The 22963-nt window shown below is 38.5% G+C and overlaps 1 protein-coding gene across 10 annotated transcripts in view; it reads right to left on the bottom strand.

The window, feature by feature from the left end:
* Nucleotides 1–22963, bottom strand: part of NSD1 (nuclear receptor binding SET domain protein 1) — a 150672-nt gene that overhangs the window by 68071 nt on the left and 59638 nt on the right. For all 10 annotated transcript variants that reach the window (XM_086677976.1, XM_086678297.1, XM_086678156.1 and 7 more), the window contains 3 exons: nucleotides 15843–15978; nucleotides 6868–7040; nucleotides 1994–4565 (listed from right to left, as the gene is read on the bottom strand). In XM_086677976.1, the coding sequence (XP_086534102.1) occupies nucleotides 1994–4565; nucleotides 6868–7040; nucleotides 15843–15978 (2881 nt within the window). The remainder of the gene's footprint in view (nucleotides 1–1993; nucleotides 4566–6867; nucleotides 7041–15842; nucleotides 15979–22963) is intronic.

Raw genomic sequence — 22963 nt, 5'->3', positions numbered from 1 at the left:
ATACAAATCAAAACCACACTGAGATACCACCTCACACTGGTAGAGTGGCTAAAATGAACAATTCAGGAAACAACAGATGTTAGCGAGGATGTAGAGAAAGGGGAACCCTCTTGCACTGTTGGTGGGAATGCAAACTGGTGCAGCTGCTCTGGAAAACAGTGTGGAGTTTCCTCAAAAATTAAAAATAGAACTACCCTACGACCCAGCAATAGCACTACTAGGAATTTATCCAAAGGACACAGGAGTGCTGATTCATAGGGATACTTGTACCCCAATTTTATACCAGCACTTTCAACAATAGCCAAATCATGGAAAGAGCCCAAATGTCCATCAACTGATGAATGGATAAAGAAGATGTGGTTTATACATACAATGGAATACTATTTGACAATGAGAAAGAATGAAATCCTGCCATTTGCAACAACATGGATGGAACTGGAGAGTATTATGTAAAATGAAATCAGTCAGGGGCGCCTGGGTGGCGCAGTCGGTTAAGCGTCCGACTTCAGCCAGGTCACGATCTCGCGGTCCGTGAGTTCGAGCCCCGTGTCGGGCTCTGGGCTGATGGCTCAGAGCCTGGAGCCGGTTTCCGATTCTGTGTCTCCCTCTCTCTCTGCCCCTCCCCCGTTCATGCTCTGTCTCTCTCTGTCCCAAAAATAAATAAAAACGTGGAAAAAAAAAATTAAAAAAAAAAAAATGAAATCAGTCAGAGAAAGACAGGTATCATATGTTTTCACTCATATGTGGAACTTAACAGTAGACCGAAGGGAAGGGGGAAAAATAGTTTCAAACAGAGAGGGAGGCAAACCCATGAGACTCTTAAATACAGAGAACAAATTGAGGGTTGATGAGGGGACAGGGGAGAGGGGAAAATGGGTGATGGGCATTGAAGAGGGCACTTGCTGAGATGAGAACTGGGTGTTGTACGTAAACGATGAATCACAGGAATGTACTCCCAAAACCAAGAGCACAATTTATACACTGTGTATTAGCTAACTTGACAATAAATTATATTACAAAAATAAAAATAAAAAAATAACAGTCAGCATCAAAGTTAAAAAAAAAAAAAAAGAAATGTACAGAACAGGCAAATCTACAGATTGGGGAGAAATGAAAGGAAATTAATAAAGGGTACAGTATTTACTTCTGGGTGATACAAATATTCCAAAACTGATTGTATTGACAACTGCACAAGTCTGTGAATATACTAAAAACCCCTGAAGTAAACTTTAAAATGATGGGATATCTCAAGGTATGTGAATTATATCTCAATAAAACTGTCAGAAAACAGAATCTACTATGATAAAACAACTTTGAGAATTTTATGTTTAAGGATAGTCAGTGTTATCTTCAATAACTATAGTGTATAATATTGCATATTAATATTTTAAAAGACCATTTTTCTTCTGCTAAGGTTAAGATACCCTAGTACTTCAGTTTTCTTGTTGTTCTCAAATCTCATTGCAGAAGGGAAGTTAAGACATCTTAAGGCCTTCGAGTAAGTACTACAGAATACTTTCTTTTTCCTAAAAGCACATGTCCCCTTCTGTCTACATAATATGTAGTAGACCTTCCTTAAATTGTAGTAAAGAAAGCCTATCATTCAATAAAATGTATTCACTTTCTCTAAACTAACAACTATGTTTAAATTTTAGGCTCAGAGCCTCTCAATTACCTAAAATGCCAGACTGAGTCTCCAAAAGTTCATAGATTTAAAAAGACAGGAAATACTTTTTTAAAGACATTTCTTTAGTCTAAAAGCAAAAGTAAAGAAAGAAAAAAAAAGAGCTAAGGTTAATACATAATTTCTGAAAGTATATGGAAACCTGGTTGTAAAAATTCAGGACCTTCTACAAAAAGCCGTCCCTTCACTTCACATGATAAGTTTTTCTTCCCAATCTACCCTTCCTCCTTTCATCAAAACAAACCACCTTCAGGAGGGTAACATTACCACCACTTCCTCTAGCCCTTTATCATACTCATGAATCCTTACCTGGTTCAGGGAGCTCAGGCTGGGGAGTCAAACTGGGAATTCCTGGCTCTTTTTCCATTTCCTCAATGCTGGCACTGGATTTATCACAAACATTCAACCGTGGCCGAACTGAATCTAAGCAGCTAGCATGATTTGGATCTGCCAGGGCATCTTCTAGTATGTTTGTCGAAGTAGGGGGTCTATGCTCTGGGAACTCATCCCCCTTCTTTACCGGGTCAGCTGGAAGCAAAACCCCAAAGGCACCCTCAGAGTTTTCTTTCTCCCTAAATCTGTTAGTGCGCTTACGAGGTTTAGTGCGCCTTTGGTTTAAACGCTGCCACCGCTTTTTAGGCACCGCTTGATTTACACCATTGGGTTCATCATTCTCACTGTTCACTTCAGTATCCAACTCTGGGCCTTTTCTGTTTTCAAAAGAGGGGCCTTTTTCAGGAATTTTATCAGGGTTAGACTGGTTGACTTTGTCATCAAAATTAACACTGGAAAAATGGGCACTGTCTTCACTTGTTAAATGACCCATTAACTGAAGGGGTTCTTCTTTACCAGGGTCTTCTAGTCCACCTCTTGAGCAGCCATTCTCTGAACCCCCACTTGGTCTGTCTCCCTGCAGTGCAGTCTCAAGAGTCACAGCTGGAAGTCGGTTCAGTTTTCTTTTGCGCTCTGTCTTTAAGGCTTTACGGTTTAATGTGTTCTTTCCCATCTGGGATGAAAAACTATCTCGCAATTTAGATGAAGGTTTTGATCGCCCACAGTTGCGCCTAGTAACACAGTTTGAACGACTTTTACCAGAAGCAGGGAGGTCTCTTCTGTCAGACACTAAGCTGGGGACAGATACAGACAAATCCCCAGACAGTGCAGAGTCACCCCCACTAGGGCTAGGACGGACTGGGTTCTGAGTGCCATCTCCATTTTTTTCTGAATTGTGAGTGGAGCTTCCTGAAACCAAGGCCTTAGAAGCAGCTACAGGACTACTGGTAGAACAGTCCCCAAGACCAGGACTCCGATAGGAAACCAAGTTTTGAGCAGTCATTAAGCGTTGCTCCTTGGTCTTACTATCATGCATATCTTTCAACATCATTAATAATGTACTGAATTTGTAGTCTGGTTCAATAGGTATATGATTCTGACCAGAGGCAGGAGAAAACAGTAATGGTTTTGATGGCTTTGATGTTCCAGAGTCACTGACATCTTCACTTAAGGATCTATAAGAGAGTTCCTTCAACTCTGACAGAACGTGTTTCACCACTGCTGTTTCTATGTCATTTGAATCCCTGGTTTTCTCATGCATGTTGCTCAGTAGTTTTAGCCCATCCACTTTCCCACTTTTGGAAATGCTGGCCAAAGGAGAGCCTTTAGTATCAGAAGAGCAGCATTTCAAACTGCATTCCTCATTTGTAACTGGAGATTCCACTACAACTGGATTTTCTTTATGTTTGCACTTTATACTTCGGATCTTGGGCTGTTTGCTTTTTGAATGTAACAGAGCTTGACTTGTAGCCCCACCTTTTATTAGGGAATTCTCACTGGAAATGCTTGATGGTGTGTTGAATTTTGGAGAGAAACCATCATTTCTAAACTCTGATTGGGGTTTGCGGATAAGAGTAGACACTTTAAGATCAGAGAGATTAACCTGAGATGTCTCAGTTCCAGGCTCTCCTGTCTTAGTACAATCCATTAAGTGGTCTGTATGTGAATTAGTAATGAGGGACTTCTGCTTTGCTTTTACCTTAGTGTTTGTGGCAGGATACCTAGTATACTTTACCTTTTCATTTTTCTGCACAGATAAAATGTTCTCTGTTCTATCAAAAGCATCTGTAATTTCAAGGACACTGTTATCAGATTCTGAACTATGATCTATGGGATCCAGATCACTGCTTCCATCATCAGAAGTGGTACAGATACTAATGGAATCACTGCGCTTTTCTTCATCACCTGCTCCAATATAACAGAGCTGTACTTTCGAACTACACACCAAACCTCTTTGGAGTTTTTTCTTTTCCCCAGAATGTTTAGAGATCAAGGCACCCTCAGACAAGCCCAGTAAAGAGTCACAATTTGAAGTCTCAAATTCTTTCTTTGCAGTGTTTTTTGCACAAGAAGAAAACAGGAAATTTCCTGGGGCAGTGCTGGACCCTGTGAGGCTGTTTGCTATCCTGGAAAGTTCATTAGAGGCCTGCTTATCAGATACATCCCCAGAAATAAAGTTTAGGCCAAGGTTCTCTGGAATCTTTCCCCTTCGTTCTTCCTTATGTGCTTCAAATTGTATGTGGCCCTTTTTCATACTAGTCCTTTTTGGATTATCAGAACTCTTTCTGGCTCGAGACTTAGCACAAGGCTTTTCCTTCTCATCTGCAGAATGTTCTGAGTCAAAAGCCAGAGATTTCAAGCAGCCATTAAGTAACAGGTCATGTTCTGATTCAGGATCATTTGTACAGTCCTCAAATGGCATGTCCTCCTCACTGTCCAACTTGATTGAACTGGTGACACATCTTCGGTTCTTCGACCCTTTGGGAACATCATACTGTTCAGCAAGACCAACACTGGCTTCCCATTTACTCAAAATTTTCTGAGGAACCTTAAATTTAAAGGAGAAAAAGATTGTAACTTATCAAAAAAAATGTGAAAGGGAACAGGGAGATTATCAGTGAAGACCTCTCAAATAAGCTTTTTCAAGCCTTATAATTTCTTCAAGGCACTTTTTGAAAAAAAAATTTTTAATATTCATTTATGTATTTCGAGAGAGAAAGCAAGCAGGGGAAGCGCAAAGAGAGGGAGAGAGAGAGAATCACAAGCAGGGTCTGCGCTGCCAGTGCAGAGCCCAATGCAGGGCTCAAACCCACTAACAGTGGGATCATATCTGACCCCAAATCAAGAGTCGGATGCTTAACCGACTGAGCCACCCAGGTGAATCAAGACACTTTTATGGTACTAGCCAGGTGGTTAGCACCCATTGCTCACCAAAAGCCTAACAAATGGGGGGGACTCCTCAAAACTACTTCTACCATTAAGATCTATCGTTAGAGGAAAGATTAATCCTATACACCCTCCACTCTCCCATAAAATAAAGAATAAAAGAGTGTATCATTAACCAGGATTGCATTACTCATGCACATGACATTACTAAATCAAGGAATAATCAGACTCTTCCTACCTACCCCTCCACACTTTAAAATAAGGATTTATTTTCTTCCTGACTTATGAAGGTCAAGCACTTGCTCAGTTATATAAAAGAAAAAGCAAAAGGCTAAAGAAGATGAACATGGAAAAACAAAGAAAGGTGAAATGAGGTCAGATCCACCCTAGGAACCCTAAATTTGAAACTTCTGGTTATCACTAAGCCCTTTTATTTCTGGTGATGTATCTGATTGTTCTACATGTTACATAAAATCTGAATTATAACCAAGCAGTCTCCTAGGCTTAATCATGTAGCCCAGAGACAACAAAAAACCTTGGGTATTACAGATGTTCCTTTCTTGATTCCTCACAACATGGAGACACTGATGCTCCATGCAATACACCTATTTTTTCAAACATTTACTTACCTCCTTGGCTTTATACAAGAGATATTAGGCAAGGTTCCAGTTATCAGCTAACTATACTTTAATACTTATAAAAGGGGTGTTTCACTGAGCATGTAAAAATTCAAGTCACTGGATAGGTAGCCTCCTCTTATAAAGCAATGAGCTGACCATCTAGTTTATTTTACACTCAAGTACACATTCATTAATTCTCATGACTGTGATAAGAATTAATCAACTTTCCAAAACCTGAAAGCCCTAGTGAACTATTTCACCTTCTAGGACTGACAATAAAGGAATAATAAAAGAAATAAACCAAATTTTATTCAGCCAACGTTAACACAAATCATCAAGCAAATGGAAAAAAACAATGCTCTTTATTAAAATATTACTGGGGAGTGGGGGGGGGGGGTGAGGGGGGACCCTGGGTAGCTCAAGTCGGTTAAGCATCGGACTTTGGCTAAGGTCATGATCTCATGGCTTGTGGGTTCGAGCCCCACAGTGGGCTCTCTACCATCAGCACAGTGCCCGCTTCAGTTCCTCTGTCTCCCTCTCTCTATGCTCCTCCACTGCTTGCACTCTCCCTCTCTCGAAAATAAACAAACATTAAAAAATTAAAAAAAAAAAGAAAACTGATTATGAAAATGCAACCTTAAGTGTCAACAACCACATACAAAAAACAAAAAACAGCATATGCAACACCATGGATGGAGCTAGAGTGTAACGCTAAGTGAAATAAGTCAGTCAGAGAGACAAATCCCCTAAGATTTCACTCATGTGGAATTCAAGAAACAAAAGAGCAAAGGGGTAAAAAGAGAAAGAGAGACAAAAAGAAACAGACTCTTTAAACTATAGAGAACAAACTGATGGTTACCAAAAGGGAGGTGAGCTGGGGGATGGATGAAATAGGTGATAGGGACTGAGGAGTACCAGGTGACTAAACAAAAACAAATAAACCCAAGACAACAAAGAAAAATGTTTGCAGCTTTACATTTCTCATTTTAAAGAGAAATAATTAATCCAGAGAGTGAGAAGTAGAGTATTTCATCTCAATGACCATGTTCTTCTTACAAAAGATATGACCAAAGAAGACTGGTCATGTTATTTTATACTGTCACATCTAAGTGACATGGTTAACAGTTATCTGAAATCCTTTCTCAAAAAATCAAGTATAAATATTTGGAAGGCTAGCCCTATTTCATGCCTGCAAAAATTATTGCTTTCAGCTATTTTCTCACAAATATCCGATTACCAAAGGAAAGAACTTATATTTCAAAATATAATACTTCTTCCTTGCCTTCTCCCTGCCCACCACAAAAAAGACAGTTTGAGAGGCTTTTTTTTTTTTTTTTTTTTTACCTTATGCCTATATCCTTTTTCTTTCTGCTTTCCTCTTCTCCTAAGAACAGGTAGCTCTTCAAATTGATGTCTGCCTTCAAACATGACGATTGCTTTTCCAGCCACCCAGGCTCTCTCTGAAGGGTCCCCAAAAGCCTCCACGTAGTACTGTCGATAGGGCCTCCGGTTTGAAACTAGATAAAGATAAGAACCAGTGTCATTACTTTAAAAAGATGACTGCTCATCATCAAGAGAAGCGCCATGCAATTATTGCCAAAGAAATCTCTATTTAAAAAAAAAAGAAGAAAAAGTGTTAGAAAACCTATAGAACAATCAACTCTAAGGTCAGAAAGAAGGAAAATTTTAAATATTTCAATTCATGTGGCAAGAAAATGCCCAAGAGTTTCTGAAACTTCAATAGTTTGGTCAGCTGATATACTATATATTCCAAACCTGTGAGAGATCGATTAGTTGTTAATCATAGAACAAATTAATATAGGAACCAAGTTCCCACTACCAACAATCTATAAAAGTCTTATACCCTTGTTAGCAGAAAATACAAAGGGCCTTTAATAAGACTCAGCACCAGAAATAAAATAATTAGTAAGAACTAACCACCAAACAAACTTTAAAACACTTTGCTAAAATATAATGGAGGGGAAAAAAAAATTCTTCAACACTATGCCACATATGATATGCTAACATTTATGGAATGGGTACTCTTGACCAGGCACTCATTTACACTAGGTACTTTGCACAGAGTCTTAGTCCTCACAACAACCAACTCTAAGAAATAAGTAGTACAATCCCCATTTTATAGACACAGTAAGTAAATAACTTCAGAGAAGGCAAATTCAGAGTGAAACACTGGCTTTACAGAGAAAGCAGAACTTGATACTTCAAAATACTGAAATTAAAAAAAAAAAAAAGCCCAAGAGCAATAAAAATAAAAATATATCCAGTTATTCTAGTTTCTAGTTTATTCTAGTTTCTTAGTTGTCCAAAATTCTAAGCATACAATTAACAACAACAAAAATACAGATCTTGTTCAGAAAAGATTATAAGCAAATTTACCTAGTATATGTATCTTCCATCCATACTTAGCATTTTGGCATTTTTCATAGCAGTAAAAAAATCTCACAAAAGAAATATACCAGGACTATACAAGGTGTAATGATTTGTCTCTTTTTAGAAAAGGAAATCATCTAATATACAAATTCATTTATACAAGAACTCACAACTAATTCCCTTAACCATTTCTTAAAACACAAAAAATACAAACCTCTCTTTCAATAAAAAATAAGGAAAAGCCTACTTCCTTCAGAATAGGGGAGGGAGGGAGGGAGGGAGGGAGGGAGGGAAGAAGGAAGGAAGGAAGGAAAAAGAACAAACAGGGAGAAGGAGCAAGAAGAGAAGAAAGGAAAAACAAAAAGAGAATAAAAGGAAAAAGGAAAGAAGAAAGAAAGGGAGAGGAAAATTTATAAACTGAACTTTAGAACAAAACTAAGGTCTCCATAGTAACTGGAAGAGCCAAAATGTCAAGTAAATTTCAATGGCAACTTTTTTATAAATGCTAATTTCAAAGCTACATAACCAAAGAATGAAGAGTACCTATGAGCTCTCATAAACTTTAGTTGCAATGCCTGCGTTTCTATAAAAATATAGCTTAATTAAAAAATTACATGGTAAAATTTTGTTTTTTAGTCCATTTCAAAAACAATTCTATGAAAAAGGTTAAACTCCTTATAGTCTCTACCTACTTAAATTAAATCCTTTGAATAGAAACCACCTATAAAGGGGGATTAAAATTGGTAAGATATAGGGGTGCCTGGGTGGCTCAGCTGGTTAAACTCAGCCCCACATTCATGAGTTCATGGGTTCGAGCCCCACATCGGGCTCTGTGCCGACAGCTCAGAGCCTGGGGCCTGCTTCAGATTGTTTCCCCCTCTCTGCCCCTCCCCCACTTGTGCTCTCTCACGTGCTCGCGCTCTCTCTCTCGCTCTCTCTCTCTCTCGCTCCCTCTCTAAAACAACATTTTTAAAAACCTGGTAAGAGGGGCACCTGGGTGGCTTAGTTGGTTGAACATCCGACTTTGGCTCAGGTTAAGATCTCGTTGTCTGTGAGTTCAAGCCCTGCTTGGGGCTCTGCTGGCAGCTCAGAGCCTAGAGCCTGGAGCCTGCTTTGGATTCTGTCTCTCTCTCTGCCCTTTCCCCACTCGTGCTCACTCGCGCGCTCTCTCTCAAAAATAAATAAACATTTTTAAAAATAACGGAAAATAACATAAAATAAAAAAATAAAATAAAAAACTGGTAAGATACTAGGTGCCTGGGTGGCTCAGTCGGTTAAGCATCTGACTTTCGCTCAGGTCACAACCTCGCAGTTAATGAGTTGGAGACCTGCAATGGGCTCTGTGCTGACAGCTCAGAGCCTGGAGCCTGCTTCGGATTCTGTGTATCCCTCTCTCTCTGCTCCTCCCCTGCTCATGCTCTGTGTCTCTCTCTCTCTCTCTCTTTCAAAAATAAATAAATATTAAAAAATATTTTTAAAAATTGGTAAGACATATATGTACCTATATATAAGTTCAGAAAGTCAACTGAGAAGTAAATAATTCTCCCATATAAACAAGTAAATTCAAACAACACATTATAATGTGCCAGAACTGTAAAGAAGACAAAAAAAGAAAACTCAGGGCCTGGTGGGTTAAGAGATATACAAACAGATTATGGTAAAAGAACATGAGAATTGCAATACCATAAACATTCACTTTTTAAAAAAGCAGAGATCAGGGGCCCCTGAGTGGCTCAGTTGACCATTTGACTTCGGCTCAAATCATGATCTCGTGGTCTGTGAGTTCAAGCCCCATGTCGGGCTCTGTGATGACAGCTGGGATTCTGTCTGTCTGTCTGTCTCTCTCTCTCTGCTCCTCCCTCACAAATGGGGGAGCTCTCTCTCACGCTCTCTCTCTCGAAAATGAATAAACATTTTAAAAAAAGAAAAAGTAGAGATCATCGGGCACCTGAGTGGCTCAGTCAGTTAAGCATCGGCTCTTGGTTTTGGCTCAGGTCATGATCTCACAGTTCATGGGATGGAGCCCCACATTAAACTCTATGCTGACAGTGCTTAGCCTGCTTAGGATTCTCTCTCTCCCCCTCTGTCTCTGCCCCTCCCCCACTCTCTCCTTCAAAATAAACAAACATTAAAAGAGAGAAAATCCATAAGGAACACAAAATAAATTTACAGTACTATAGTATATTTACTGAAAAACATCTGTGTGTAAAAGATTACATAAGGACCCAAACATTTCAAATCTCTGTTGTTCAAGGGTCAACAGCCTAAGGCTCTAGGTGAGGTTTCCAAAAGATGATGAAAATGACAACCAATGTATCAGATCACGTGGAAAAAATTAAAACTAGGAGAGTTTTACTATGAATTCATAATAAATATATAAAAGACTAAGAACCCTCTCCATCACCAACACACACACACACACACACACACACACACACACACACACAACTGCAGAAAAATCAAAAGGTTGTGAGGGCAAAGTAAGCACAGGACATTACATGGCTAAGCTGTGTATACTGTTAACATGATAACACTAAATTCCTAACCAAAATTATAACAGGTAAGATAGCAGGATGCTGGAGGTTGGTGAGAGGTTAAGGCCCAAAGCAAGGATTAAAATGATTAATCCACAACTTCTATAGTGAGAAGTAAAAAGTAATCCAGAAGGAACTTTGAGATACAGAAATTAACTTTCAAAAGATCCAGCTGACAGTTAAAGCTTAAAGAGAGGGTATGGAAAGAGCAGACTGTTTTCTAAACAAGGCTTACAAAATTAATCACTTGACTTTTTTAATCATATGCACTGTATATAACATAAGTAAACAATGACTTCTAAAAGTGATTTTATAAAAATTTGGGTTTTCTGGGGCACCTGGGTGACTTAGTCAGTTAAGCGACCAACTCCAGATTTCAGCTTACGTCATGATCTCATGGGTTCATGAGTTGAGCCCTGTGTCAGGCTCTAAGCTGACAGTGCAGAGCCTGCATAGGATTTTGTTTCTCCATCTCTCTGCCCCTCTCCTGCTCATTCTCTCTCTCACTCGCTCTCTCCCTCAAAATAAATAAAAAAGCTTTAAAAAAAAAATGTGGGTTTTTCTAATACCATTTGAAACATTTGGCTTTGCTAAGAAAACAATAAACATGAATGAGCACAATAATATGAACACTGAAGTACAATTTTTAATTTTTCACTGGTATCAACTAAAAAGTGATACAAAGTAGTAACTGTTGAGCCCAAGTAAAGTGTATATGGGTGTTCATTGTGCTATTCTTCAATTTGTCTATAGGTTTGAAATATTCAAAATAAAAGGTAGGAAGGGGAAATTATACCACTACAAAACAGTCAGACATTAATACTGGTCATAGTTTCAGTGTGGTGGGAAACAGGTAACTTTGACAGCAGTCTATCCAAAATGTCCTATTACTAGGCAGCGTCAATGGCAAGACAGGTGATTCCACCAGTTGATGTGTTATGAAGGAGACAAGCAAAAAATAAAAAATAAAAAAAGAGCATGTTCAAAGAAAAATGGAGCAATGGGGCGCCTGGGTGGCGCAGTCGGTTAAACGTCCGACTTCAGCCAGGTCACAATCTCGCGGTCCGTGAGTTCGAGCCCCGCGTCGGGCTCTGGGCTGATGGCTCAGAGCCTGGAGCCTGTTTCCGATTCTGTGTCTCCCTCTCTCTCTGCCCCTCCCCCGTTCATGCTCTGTCTCTCTCTGTCCCAAAAATAAATAAACGTTGAAAAAAAAAAAAATTTAAAAAAAAAAAAAGAAAAGAAAAATGGAGCGTTAACTACTAAGAGTAATAATTAGGATTCCAGAACTTGGCTGACTACAGCTGGCCATAAATATAGGGAAATGAAAACAAAAGTAAAAATTACCAAAAAAAAAAAGGGGTGGGGGAGGAGACGTATCCTGAGATAACTAGCTGTAAGGTTAAATAGATCCATTTTAACATGTTTTGTCATTTTGTCAATAGGAAGCTGTCTTGAATTTAAGAGTTTTAACCTTTTTATAGTGCAAAAATAAAACATGGTATTTTCCAGTCAGTAATGGCACGTGCTCTCTGGTGTGATCACATTCTCGACTCACGAGAAACAGGCCGGACAGGAATCCTTAAGTATACTACACCAAACCTCCAGTCACTGCACCCTTGCCCTCCCCTAGTGTTAAGGATGCTACCTCTCCTCCCACCAAGGCCAATTTCTCACTGTGATATGACTCCCATCAACCTCTTCCTTTTCCCGAAATCCTGTTATGATCCTGTCTTTGATCCCTTACAACTCCTGTCAATACCCTCTATCTCCAGGACTCTTCTCATCAGCACTACTAACATGATCATCCCCACTTTTAGCAATTCTTCTGGACCCCATATATCTTTCTACCTGTCGCATCTCCACTTCTCTACCTTTGTCTCCATTTCCAGTCTAATCTAACTTCAGCCACAACATAACGCCAAAAACATCACTGATCTCCTACCCCCTTACACCTAATGGACATTTTATTTGCTCTCCAGGCAAAGTTCAACCAAATCAATCACATCTTCCTTTGTAAAACATACTAGTCACCAATACCACATAACAAATAATCCTGGATTTCTGCTTCCATCTCTGATTTTTCCTCCATCTCTCTTCCAAGCTTAGTAGCTACATACAGGCCTCAAATAATGGCTTCTGCAAAACCACCCTATTTTTCACTGTACATTTTGTCACAAGCCATCTCATCCATGCCTTGTTCATGGCTTCAGTTAACAACAACAAGCAGATGTCACCTTATGGATGTTTCAGTGTTCTCACTAAATGGCACCACTACTGATGTACTGGTGAAGATAAAATCTTGGGAGCCATCCAAAGATACAGAAACCTCAAGACTTTATTCTCCCTCACTCCTCATTACCCATCCAATACCAAATCATATAGATTTATCTCCTAAGTTGTTCTTTATTCTCTATTCACCATATTCGCCTCACCATAATTACTGCAATGACCCTTTTAGCAATTTGCTCTTACTTATTTATAACCTCTTCCAATCCATTTTCTATACTGCAGTCAGAGAAAAGTTTACAAAACACATATCAAATCACATCATCTTCTGCTCATAGCCCTTTAATGGCATCACACTGTTCTAAGAATAAAGTACAGGAATGCATGAGTGGCTTAGTCGGTTGAGCATCCGACTTCAGCTCGGGTCATGATCTCCCGGTTCGTGAGTTTGAGCCCCGTGTCAGGCTCTGTGCTGACAACTTGGAGCCTGGAGCCTGTTTCAGATTCTGTATCTCCCTCTCTCTGCCCCTTCTCTGATTACACTCTGTCTCTTTCTCTCTCAAAAATAAACAAACATTAAAAAAAAATTAAGAATAAAGTTTAAAATTTTAAGTCTAAAAGATGCTACATGATTTGACTCATATCAACTTTCCCAGCTTCATACTGTGCCACCTTCCATCACTCTATGGGTGGAAGACCACTCAAAGCCAGAGTACACATTATTTTCTGTGCCTGGAACAATCATCTCCTTCTTTTCCTAGTTAATGCCAACTCATCCTCTCAAGTCTCAGATCAAAGATAACTTTACTAACATAACTGCCTCTGAATATCCTGCACCACAAGTCCAAATTAGGTACCTTTGCTATATCACTAATTGTACACCAGTTTGGACACACTTCTAAGTAATTATTTGCCTGATTATTTGTTGTTATCTTATCTCTTTAACTGGACTCTAATTATATAAAAGGGCAAGCAGGACTGATGTTTTGCCCATTAATGGATCACAATACCTAGCACACTAACTGTACAATATAGCTAGAAATTGTTGAATAAATGGCATGGACCCAATTAGGGTGCATAGAATAAGAGCAGAGGGGAAGGAATAAAATAATTTTCTACTAGTAGTACTTAAATGTCCAAACAAGCCACAGAGAATAAGATATTTAAAAAATACTGAGCTGGGCTGCCTGGGGGGCTCAATTGGTTAAAGATCCAACTCTTGATTTCAGCTGGGGTCATGATCTCGCAGTTCACGAGTTTGAGCCCATGTCAGGCTGTGCACTGACAGTGTAGAGCCTGCTTGGGATTCTTTGTTTCTCTCTGCCCCTCTCCTGCTCTCTCTCTCAAAATAAATACTTTTAAAAATTCAGATGAGGGGCGCCTGGGTGGCGCAGTCGGTTAAGCGTCCGACTTCAGCCAGGTCACGATCTCGCGGTCCGTGAGTTTGAGCCCCGCATCAGGCTCTGGGCTGATGGCTCAGAGCCTGGAGCCTGTTTCCCATTCTGTGTCTCCCTCTCTCTCTGCCCCTCCCCCGTTCATGCTCTGTCTCTCTCTATCCCAAAAATAAATAAACATTGAAAAAAAAAATTTTTTAAAAAAAATTCAGATGAATAAAACAAAAAACAGTAGGTCTTTAGACTTCAGATTTAGACTTTAGATTTACAGATGAATAAAACAAAAAACTTATAAAGGTCTTTAGGTATACCTCAATATTCAAAATATAAAATCAAATCCTGCAATTAATCCCACTTTTGGTAAATCATCCTACAGACAGACATGCATATGTGGAAGTTATTCTTTACACTGTTGTGTGTGCAGAGACACATTTATGTTATGTACATATGTATGTAAATATGCATGTATAGGCTTTACAACACAAGATCAGAAACAACCTAAACGTCCATCAACAGGAAAATGGTTATATAAAGTACAGCATATTCAAAAAGTAGAAAACTATGCAGCTGTTAAAAAAGAGAGAGAGAAACTGGGGCGCCTGGGTGGCTCAGTTAGTTAAGTGTCCAACTTTGGCTCATGTCATGATCTCACAGTTCATGCGATCTCATGGTTCATGAGTTTGAGCCCTGCATTGAGCTCTGTGCTGACAGCTCAGTGTCTGGAGCCTGCTTTTAGATTCTGTATCTCCCTCTCTCTGCCCCTCCCCAGCTAATGCTAGCTCTCACACGCATGCTCGCTCGCTCTCTCTCTCAAAAATAAACATTTAAAAAATTAAAAAATTAAAAAAGACAGTCTTCAATGCACTAACATGGAAAACCTCTAACAAGCAAAAAAAGTAAGCTGTAGAACATGAACAACAACAACAAAAAAAAGTGCTACATTTGTGTTAGAATAAAGATGAGAATATATACTTGGATTTATAGAAAGAAACATTAAAAACTGGTTACTTTTTGAAACAGCAGATCAGAGAAAAGGAGGGAGTTGATTTTTTAAATATTGTGAATATATGACCTATGCAAAAACTAAAATACACATATATTAAAATTAAAATTAAATCACAGAACATCTTAATAGAAAAAAGGCAGCTTAAGATCAAGTTTTGGCCCCCACCTTACATTATTTTAAAGATACTGATATTTATGGGGCGCCTGGGTGGCTCAGTCAGTTAAGGATCTGACTTCATCTCACGGCTCATGATTTTGAGGTGCCACACTGGGCTCTGTGCTGAAAGCTCAGAGCCTGGAGCCTGCTTCAGATTCTGTGTCCCCTCTCTCTCAAGAATAAACATTAAAAAAAAAAAAAAAAAGATATCTGATATTCAAACAAGGCGAATAAGAAACAAAGTACAGTAATTAAAGGGAATACTCTAAATCAAGATTTTAAAATTCAAAATAATTCATAAGCCTTCATTATAATTGTTTCAGCTTGAAAACTTAACAGCAAAGATACAAGCCTAAAGACTGAGGTAGATTCTCAAAGTGACAATGTGGAACTTTAGGTAATAAACCTAACATTTTCCTGGCATCTATAAATGGAATAACTGAATTTTTAAATCATAAACTAAAACTTTTAAAAAATTCAAAAAGGTAAAATATATTAATAACAATTCATCCACAAAATACTCAAAGGTAAAAATGGAGTATTACTAAAGATAGCTACAAATTTTTTATTCCATACTGTATTTTATAACATATAATCAACTACTAGTATTACCTTTCATTTTTGAATGTGTGTTAATCAACGGATCAGAACAAATCCTGCAGGGCCACCATGGGCGTCTCTTGAATTTTGCCCAGATGAGATCTCCAACTTCATACTTCAATGGCGTAGACTTTTTCTTGGGTTGACACTTTAGACAGACAAAACATGGGTCATCAGTAAGAATCAAAACCTTTGAAATGGTGTACTATTTTACTATTAGCCTTCTGAGAAAGCAATGCACAGAATTCTAGATAAAAACGCCCAGCTTAACAGCAATTACAAAGAACTAAATTGTCTTAATTGTTCATAACACAGCCCTTTATACAGCTCTTAACTTATATTTATTTTATGTAAGTAATCTACCTACATTCATAAAGAAAAAAAGTAATTATTTTGAACTCTAAAAACCTAAAAACTGAGAAAAGACACAGAATCATTCCTAGAAGATGTTTTTGCCCTAGTCTTTGCATCACAACATGACTAGGTGAGAGCGGGAAGATTATAAAAAGAATTTAGAAATAATGTCAAGGGACTATGTTGTCCCAAATACATGTCAATTATATCTCAATAAAATGGCGGGGGGGGGGGGGGGGAGGCAGGTAGACTATGATCCCTTCTGCAGGTTATATTTGACATCCTTCTCAAACATACACATTCCTATTAATTACATAACAATAATGGCTCTAATGAAATAATCCTGAATGCTACAGGCTAAGCTCTAGCAGTGCCAATGCAACTGACCCAGACTTTGGACCTGCAGAACGGTATATTGCACAACTCCAAGGAACACCCTTCATGTAGAATAAAAAGAATACAAATCAAGCTTCTTGGACTTGTCTAATGTAGAGACTCTAGCTGCATCTTTTCTCCAAAAATAATATGCCTAATTTGTCTGCAATCCAACATCCTCCATCTAAGCTCTAAACCCATGCCTGTGCCTTTAACACACCATAAGCAGACCTCTTGTTTAAGATGAAGACAGCTTTGTGTTCAGTAGGACTGAGCTTCCCACAACACCAAAGGAGTTGTAAGTGCACTGAGATATTCCTAGGTAGCCAAAAGAAGCTCCTAGGGTACTTGGACAAAGATCAACCTCTCCCATTTACTTCAAGGAGACATACAAATTTCTGAAAGTGCCATGTCTTGAAAAAGGTTTGGTGAGCTCCTCCTCCAGACTCAATCTTCCCTTCTTAATGCCTAAAATGAATTAAGGATTCAATAAAGAGTATGCTAAATGAACTGACTGAAATCATTCAAATAAATTGAGTATTCAAATGAATAATACTCCACCTCAAGGAAATCAAAAGAATTGAGCTCAATCTAATGACTTGTAAGTTACCAATTCAACTTTAAGACTCTGTTTTCAGGGCTGCCTGGGTGGCTCAGTGGGTTAAGCATCAAACTCTTGATTTTTGGCTCAGGTCATGATCTTGGTTCTTGAGTTCAAGCCCTCCATTGGGCTCTGTGCTGGCAGCGCAGAGCCTACTTGGAATTCTCTCCCCCTGTCTCTCCCCCTTCCCTGCTCACCCTGTCTCTGTCTCTGAAAATAAATAAACTTGACAATAATTTGACAGAAGTTAAATCCCATGGAATGCCCTTATTGAAAATATTGTAATTCTACAAGTATAGACTTACTGGGAAATAAGAAACTACACGTTATGCTTTGAAAGGAAAAAAAAAAAGGCCATTTTTGCCTGTTATTAGTTTGTAAGTTATCAGGAAAAAAAGGTTTGAAACTTGGCTTTCAAACTTTGAAACTTTAAAACCAAGATAGGAAGACAGGATGGGAAAACAAATTTTTTATTTGCCTGTACTAAAAACTACAATTTGAGTAGGTTCCCATATAATTTATGATCATTTATTTGGCAATCATTGCTAAATATTATATTGGCTGATTTATTCAAGTCCTAAATCACTTTAAAAATAGTAGCTAACATTTACTTGTTTGCTATGTGCTAGACACACATTTTTTAATTCTCTTAAGGTAAATACTGTATTACTACTCTTATTTTACTACATGCCTATGGTCATATGCTATTTAGCAAGTGGCAGAGCCAGGATTCAAATCTGGGTAGTCCAATGCCACAGCCCAAACTCTCAACCATTGCCTTATCATCCAGTAACAATAAAACCCTATGACTATTATATGCTTTATGATAAACTAAGCCATAATCAATCTATGACATGATATTGGTTCAGTCTTCCTCATGTTACTTCAAAAAAGTGATATTATCAGAAGTATAGCCATAAAACACATGCCTCCAAATGTCAACCGTATCTCAACAAGCAATTTTTTAAAAAACATTTTTTTAATGTTTATTTTTGAGGAAGAGAGAAAGAATATGTGAGTAGAGGAAAGGCAGAGAGAGAGTCTGAAGAAGGCTCTGTACTGTTAGTGCAGAGCCTAGTGCAGGGCCCGATCCCAGGAACCCTGAGATCATGAACTGAGCCAAATTCAAGATTTGGACACTCAAATGACTGAGCCACCCAGGCATCCCAAAAATATACTTTTAATAGCAAGGAAGGAACATAACATAAGTGGTATTGGGTAAAGCCAGAAGCTGAATCACATAACCAGACAAAGTAATAATGAGTTCTGTCTTCTGACTCTATTACAAATTATGTTATCTTAAGTCACTTAATTCAACCTGTTTCCTAAGCTATAGAATCAAGAAACACCTGCTCTACCATGAACTATCAAAACGAAAACAATTCTATTCCTAATATTGTAACCCAAAGGAAAAACTCAAAAAGTAAATGAACTGTAGAAAAATACTTCAAGTAGCTATTTTTTTTTCAATGTTTATTTATTTATTTGGGACAGAGAGAGACAGAGCATGAATGGGGGAGGGGCAGAGAGAGAGGGAGACACAGAATCGGAAACAGGCTCCAGGCTCTGAGCCATCAGCCCAGAGCCTGACGCGGGGCTCGAACTCACGGACCGCGAGATCGTGACCTGGCTGAAGTCGGACGCTTAACCGACTGCGCCACCCAGGCGCCCCTCAAGTAGCTATTTATGACAACAAAAAGTTAACGTCCAACAAGAGACCTGTTAAGTGAAATATGCTGACAACTCAATGAAATATGCAAAGTGCAGATGAAGTTATGGAATAATGAAGATGTAACACACACTCACACATACAATGTAACCATTCAGAAACCACACTGAAACTATAATGATGATTTTAAAAAATAACAAAATCAGTGAGAAACACAAAAAATTGTTCCACTGGGGCACCTGGGTGGCTTAGTCAATTAAGCATCCAACTCTTGCATTTGGCTCAAGTCATGATCTCACAGTTGTGAGATCGAGCCCAGAGTTGGGCTCACTCTGAGCAAGGAGCCTACTTAAGATTCTCCCTCCCTGCCTGTCTGCCCCTTCCTCACTTGTGTGCAGGTGCTATCTCAAAAAAAAAAAAAAAAAAGTCTCATTAAATTATTGGTATCATGGATAAAGATTGTCACAAACTTGAAGCATTCATTTTCCCCCATGCTCTTTTTTTTTTTTTTTTTAAGATTTTATTTTTAAGTAATCTCTACTTCCAACATGGGGCTCAAACTCACAATGCTGAGATCAAGTCACATGCTCTACTGACTGAGCCAGCCTCTTTCTAATGCTATCTTAACTGATTAACCATGAGAACCAAATAAAACAATGTGTGCAAACACAGTGGAAAATAATGTCGATATAAATGCATATTGTTAATATTATATTATTATTCACAGACAATAACAACCAAATCCAACTAACTTTAACGCATAAAAAATTAGACACAGGCAAGGATTCCAGACCAAAGAGAGGCCTGCATTCATGAAGCAGAGAAAATAATAAGGAAAAATATGACCCTTCTCTTCAGAAGAGCTTAAAGATTTCACCTTGGAAAAGTAAAACTTCCAAATAACCAATGTTAAACCCGTAATTTATCTGCATACAAACTTACTTAACAACCACAATAGAAAGCTGAACAAGAGACACAAGGATGGGGGGGGGGGGGGGGCGCCTGGGTGGCTCAGTCGGTTAAGTGTCTGACATTAGCTCAGGTCATGATCTCACAGTTTGTGGGTTTGAGCCCCATGTCAGGCTCTGTGCCGACAGCTCAGAGCCTGGAGCCTGCTTTGGATTCTGTGTCTCCCTCTCTCTCAAAAATAAACATTAAAAAAAAATTTTTTTTTAAAGAGACATAAGGATGAATTCCTGATGCCAAGACACTTGGAGAATATCAAGGAAGACTAGAGTGAAGAAATATCATCTGAACTTAGGCAGGACAGGCACATTCCAGAATGGCTTTTCCTAATATCTCTATATGTACAGTTGGAAAAAATACAATGGTTCTAAGTCTTTTTATATACACTACTGAAGTGAACTGTGCTTACCCAAAAGTATGCCCCACAATACCCCACAAGACCTCATTTGGAAATAGAGTCTTTGCAGATAATCAAGATGAGGTCAGTTAGGGTGATTCTTAATCCAAAATAACTGTGTCCTTATGAAAAGGAAAAATTTGGAAACAGAGACAGACACACACAGAGGGAAGACACACACAGAGGGAAAAATCCTTCCACCAACCAAGGAACTCTTGAGGTAACTAGACATTAAGGAGAGGCCTGGAACAAATATGACAACCCTCAGGAAAAAAACAACCCTTGCCCACAACTTAACACTGAATTTCTAGCCTCCAGAACCATGAGACAATTAAATTTCTATTATTTAAGCCACCCAGTTTGGGACACTTTATTATGTCAGCCCCAGAAACCAATACACATAATCTTGTTTAATCCTCACATGATGAAATGGCAATGTCTCCATTTTGCATATAAAGAAACTGAGGATTGGGGTGCCTGGGTGGCTCAGTTGGTTAAGCACCTGACTTCAGCCCAGGTCATGATCTCGCGGTCTGCAGGTTCAAGCCCCACGTTGGGCTCTGTGCTTATAGCTCAGAGCCTGGAGCCTGCTTTGAAATCTGTGTCTCCCTTTCTCTCTGCTCCTCCCCTGCTCATGCTCTGTCTCTCTGTCTCTCCCAAAAATAAATTAAAAAAAGAAAAAAAAAGTTAAAAAAAAACAAACAAACTGAGGATTGAAAAGGTTACATCACAACTATAAAGACCTAAAATTTTAACCTGATTAATTCTAAAGACCATGTTTTTTTTTTAATACAACACATTTTTTCCAATTTCAACTGAATGAATATGGCCAGAACTTGTTTTTAAGTGTTTAAATCAAATCTAAAAACCAACAGGTTCAAAATCTCCATTTCCAGTCTTTCATGGACAGCAACATGTCATTTCAACAGTAAAATTTCCTGTAAAACCCTGTCACTGCTATTTTTAAAGCATTTCCTTCAATCACAATCAAGAATTGGCTGTAGAGCCAAAAGCTATGGTTGAAAGACACTTCAGGTGAGATCTTTAAACACTTTCACTAATAAAATTTCCATGAAGAGGTCCACACCAAACTATATTACATTTCTAAGATAAATTGTGCTCAGGTGGTCCAGGTATGTGCCTGGATGTATGGGACAGGACTTAAATTGTGTTCCATTTCAATGTTTATTAAATGCTACCACAGCATAGATAATCCTTGGATATCAATATCCTTACATGCACATCCAAAACTTAGAGTTGAGTGAACTATTTAAAATCAGCTAACTCATATAACAGGGTCTTTTTTTCTCTTTTTAAAATTTTATTCTGGTAAGGACATTTAATGGAGATCTAGCCTCTTAACAAATTTTAACTGTACAATACATGGATGTCTACTGGTACAACAAACAATATCTTCTTTTTGAAAAAAATTTTTTTTAACATTTATTTATTTTTGAGACAGAGACAGAGCATGAACAGGGGAGGGTCAGAGAAAGAGGGAGACACCGAATCTGAAACAGGCTCCAGGCTCTGAGCTGTCAGCACAGAGCCCGACGCGGGGCTCGAACCCACGGACCGTGAGATCATGACCTGAGCCGAAGTCAGACACTTAACTGACTGAGCCACCCAGGCGCCCCACAAACAATATCTTCTAAAGCAACTTTTTTAACAGTATACATTGATATAGAACTTAAGATAAGGACCTAGGGGTGCAATTACAGAACTTACTACAACTCAAGGACTCACTTTTTGTTTTAGTTAGTAAAAATATTCTCAACATTTGCTAACAGTCTACTACTGCTTCTATTGATTCCAGAAAGAAAATATTTTTAATAACTTGGTTTAAAATACCCAGTTTTAAAGGCTATAGTAAGAACTACACTGTAAAGAGCTATGTGAATTGTACTTTGGAATTTCACCTTTTTCTAACCTAGTCAAAAGTGACTCCCTTATTCTTATGATAAAATAGGTAATGCCTCTATTTTATAAATAGGACACCTAAGGTAAGAGATTATATAAAACTCACATTGTTGTTCTTTTAATAATATATTGAGTGAATAAAATAAAAATACAGATTATCTTACATTTGTGTTAACTTATGTGCTTTATAAAGCATCGATATGATTTCATTATAATTTGGTAGTAGCAAAGCTTCTCTGAAAGTCTACATAGCACCAAGACCACAGTAGGATCTCAGAGACTGTAATCACCTAAAGAGAAAAAAGAGACTTCTCATCCTACCTGTATCTAACACTTAGCCCAGTACCTGGTAAAGAATAGATACTCAGTAAGTACTGCCTAGCTGATTCCACAAACTAACATGGTATATACTTTATTACTAAAAAAAATACTTAAGCATGTATTTCCATTTAAAGGAGAGTCCCTAGCAAATCTGCCTTACAAGAAATTATTATAGAGCTCTTTAGCTGAAATAAAGGACAACAGTTCAAATTTTCATGAATAAAGAATGTCTTGATGTGGTATTAATACAAACCACATTGCATCAAATTTAGATGTTAATTGCAATCTTAACTACTTCACCAGAGCAACCACTAAGAAAACGACTGTCTGTGTATTTAGGGAGGGAGGGGGCACTATCATATAAATGACAAGACACTTAAAATGTTACACTCGGGGCGCCTGGGTGGCGCAGTCGGTTAAGCGTCCGACTTCAGCCAGGTCACGATCTCGCGGTCCGTGAGTTCGAGCCCCGCGTCGAGCTCTGGGCTGATGGCTCGGAGCCTTGGGCCTGTTTCCGATTCTGTGTCTCC

Source organism: Puma concolor, chromosome A1, assembly GCF_028749965.1.
Source record: "Puma concolor isolate L17-30 chromosome A1, mPumCon1.1.hap2, whole genome shotgun sequence".
NCBI lineage: Eukaryota > Metazoa > Chordata > Mammalia > Carnivora > Felidae > Puma > Puma concolor.
Note: the sequence above shows the minus strand (reverse complement) of the source record. Positions and strands in the feature narration are given on the sequence as shown.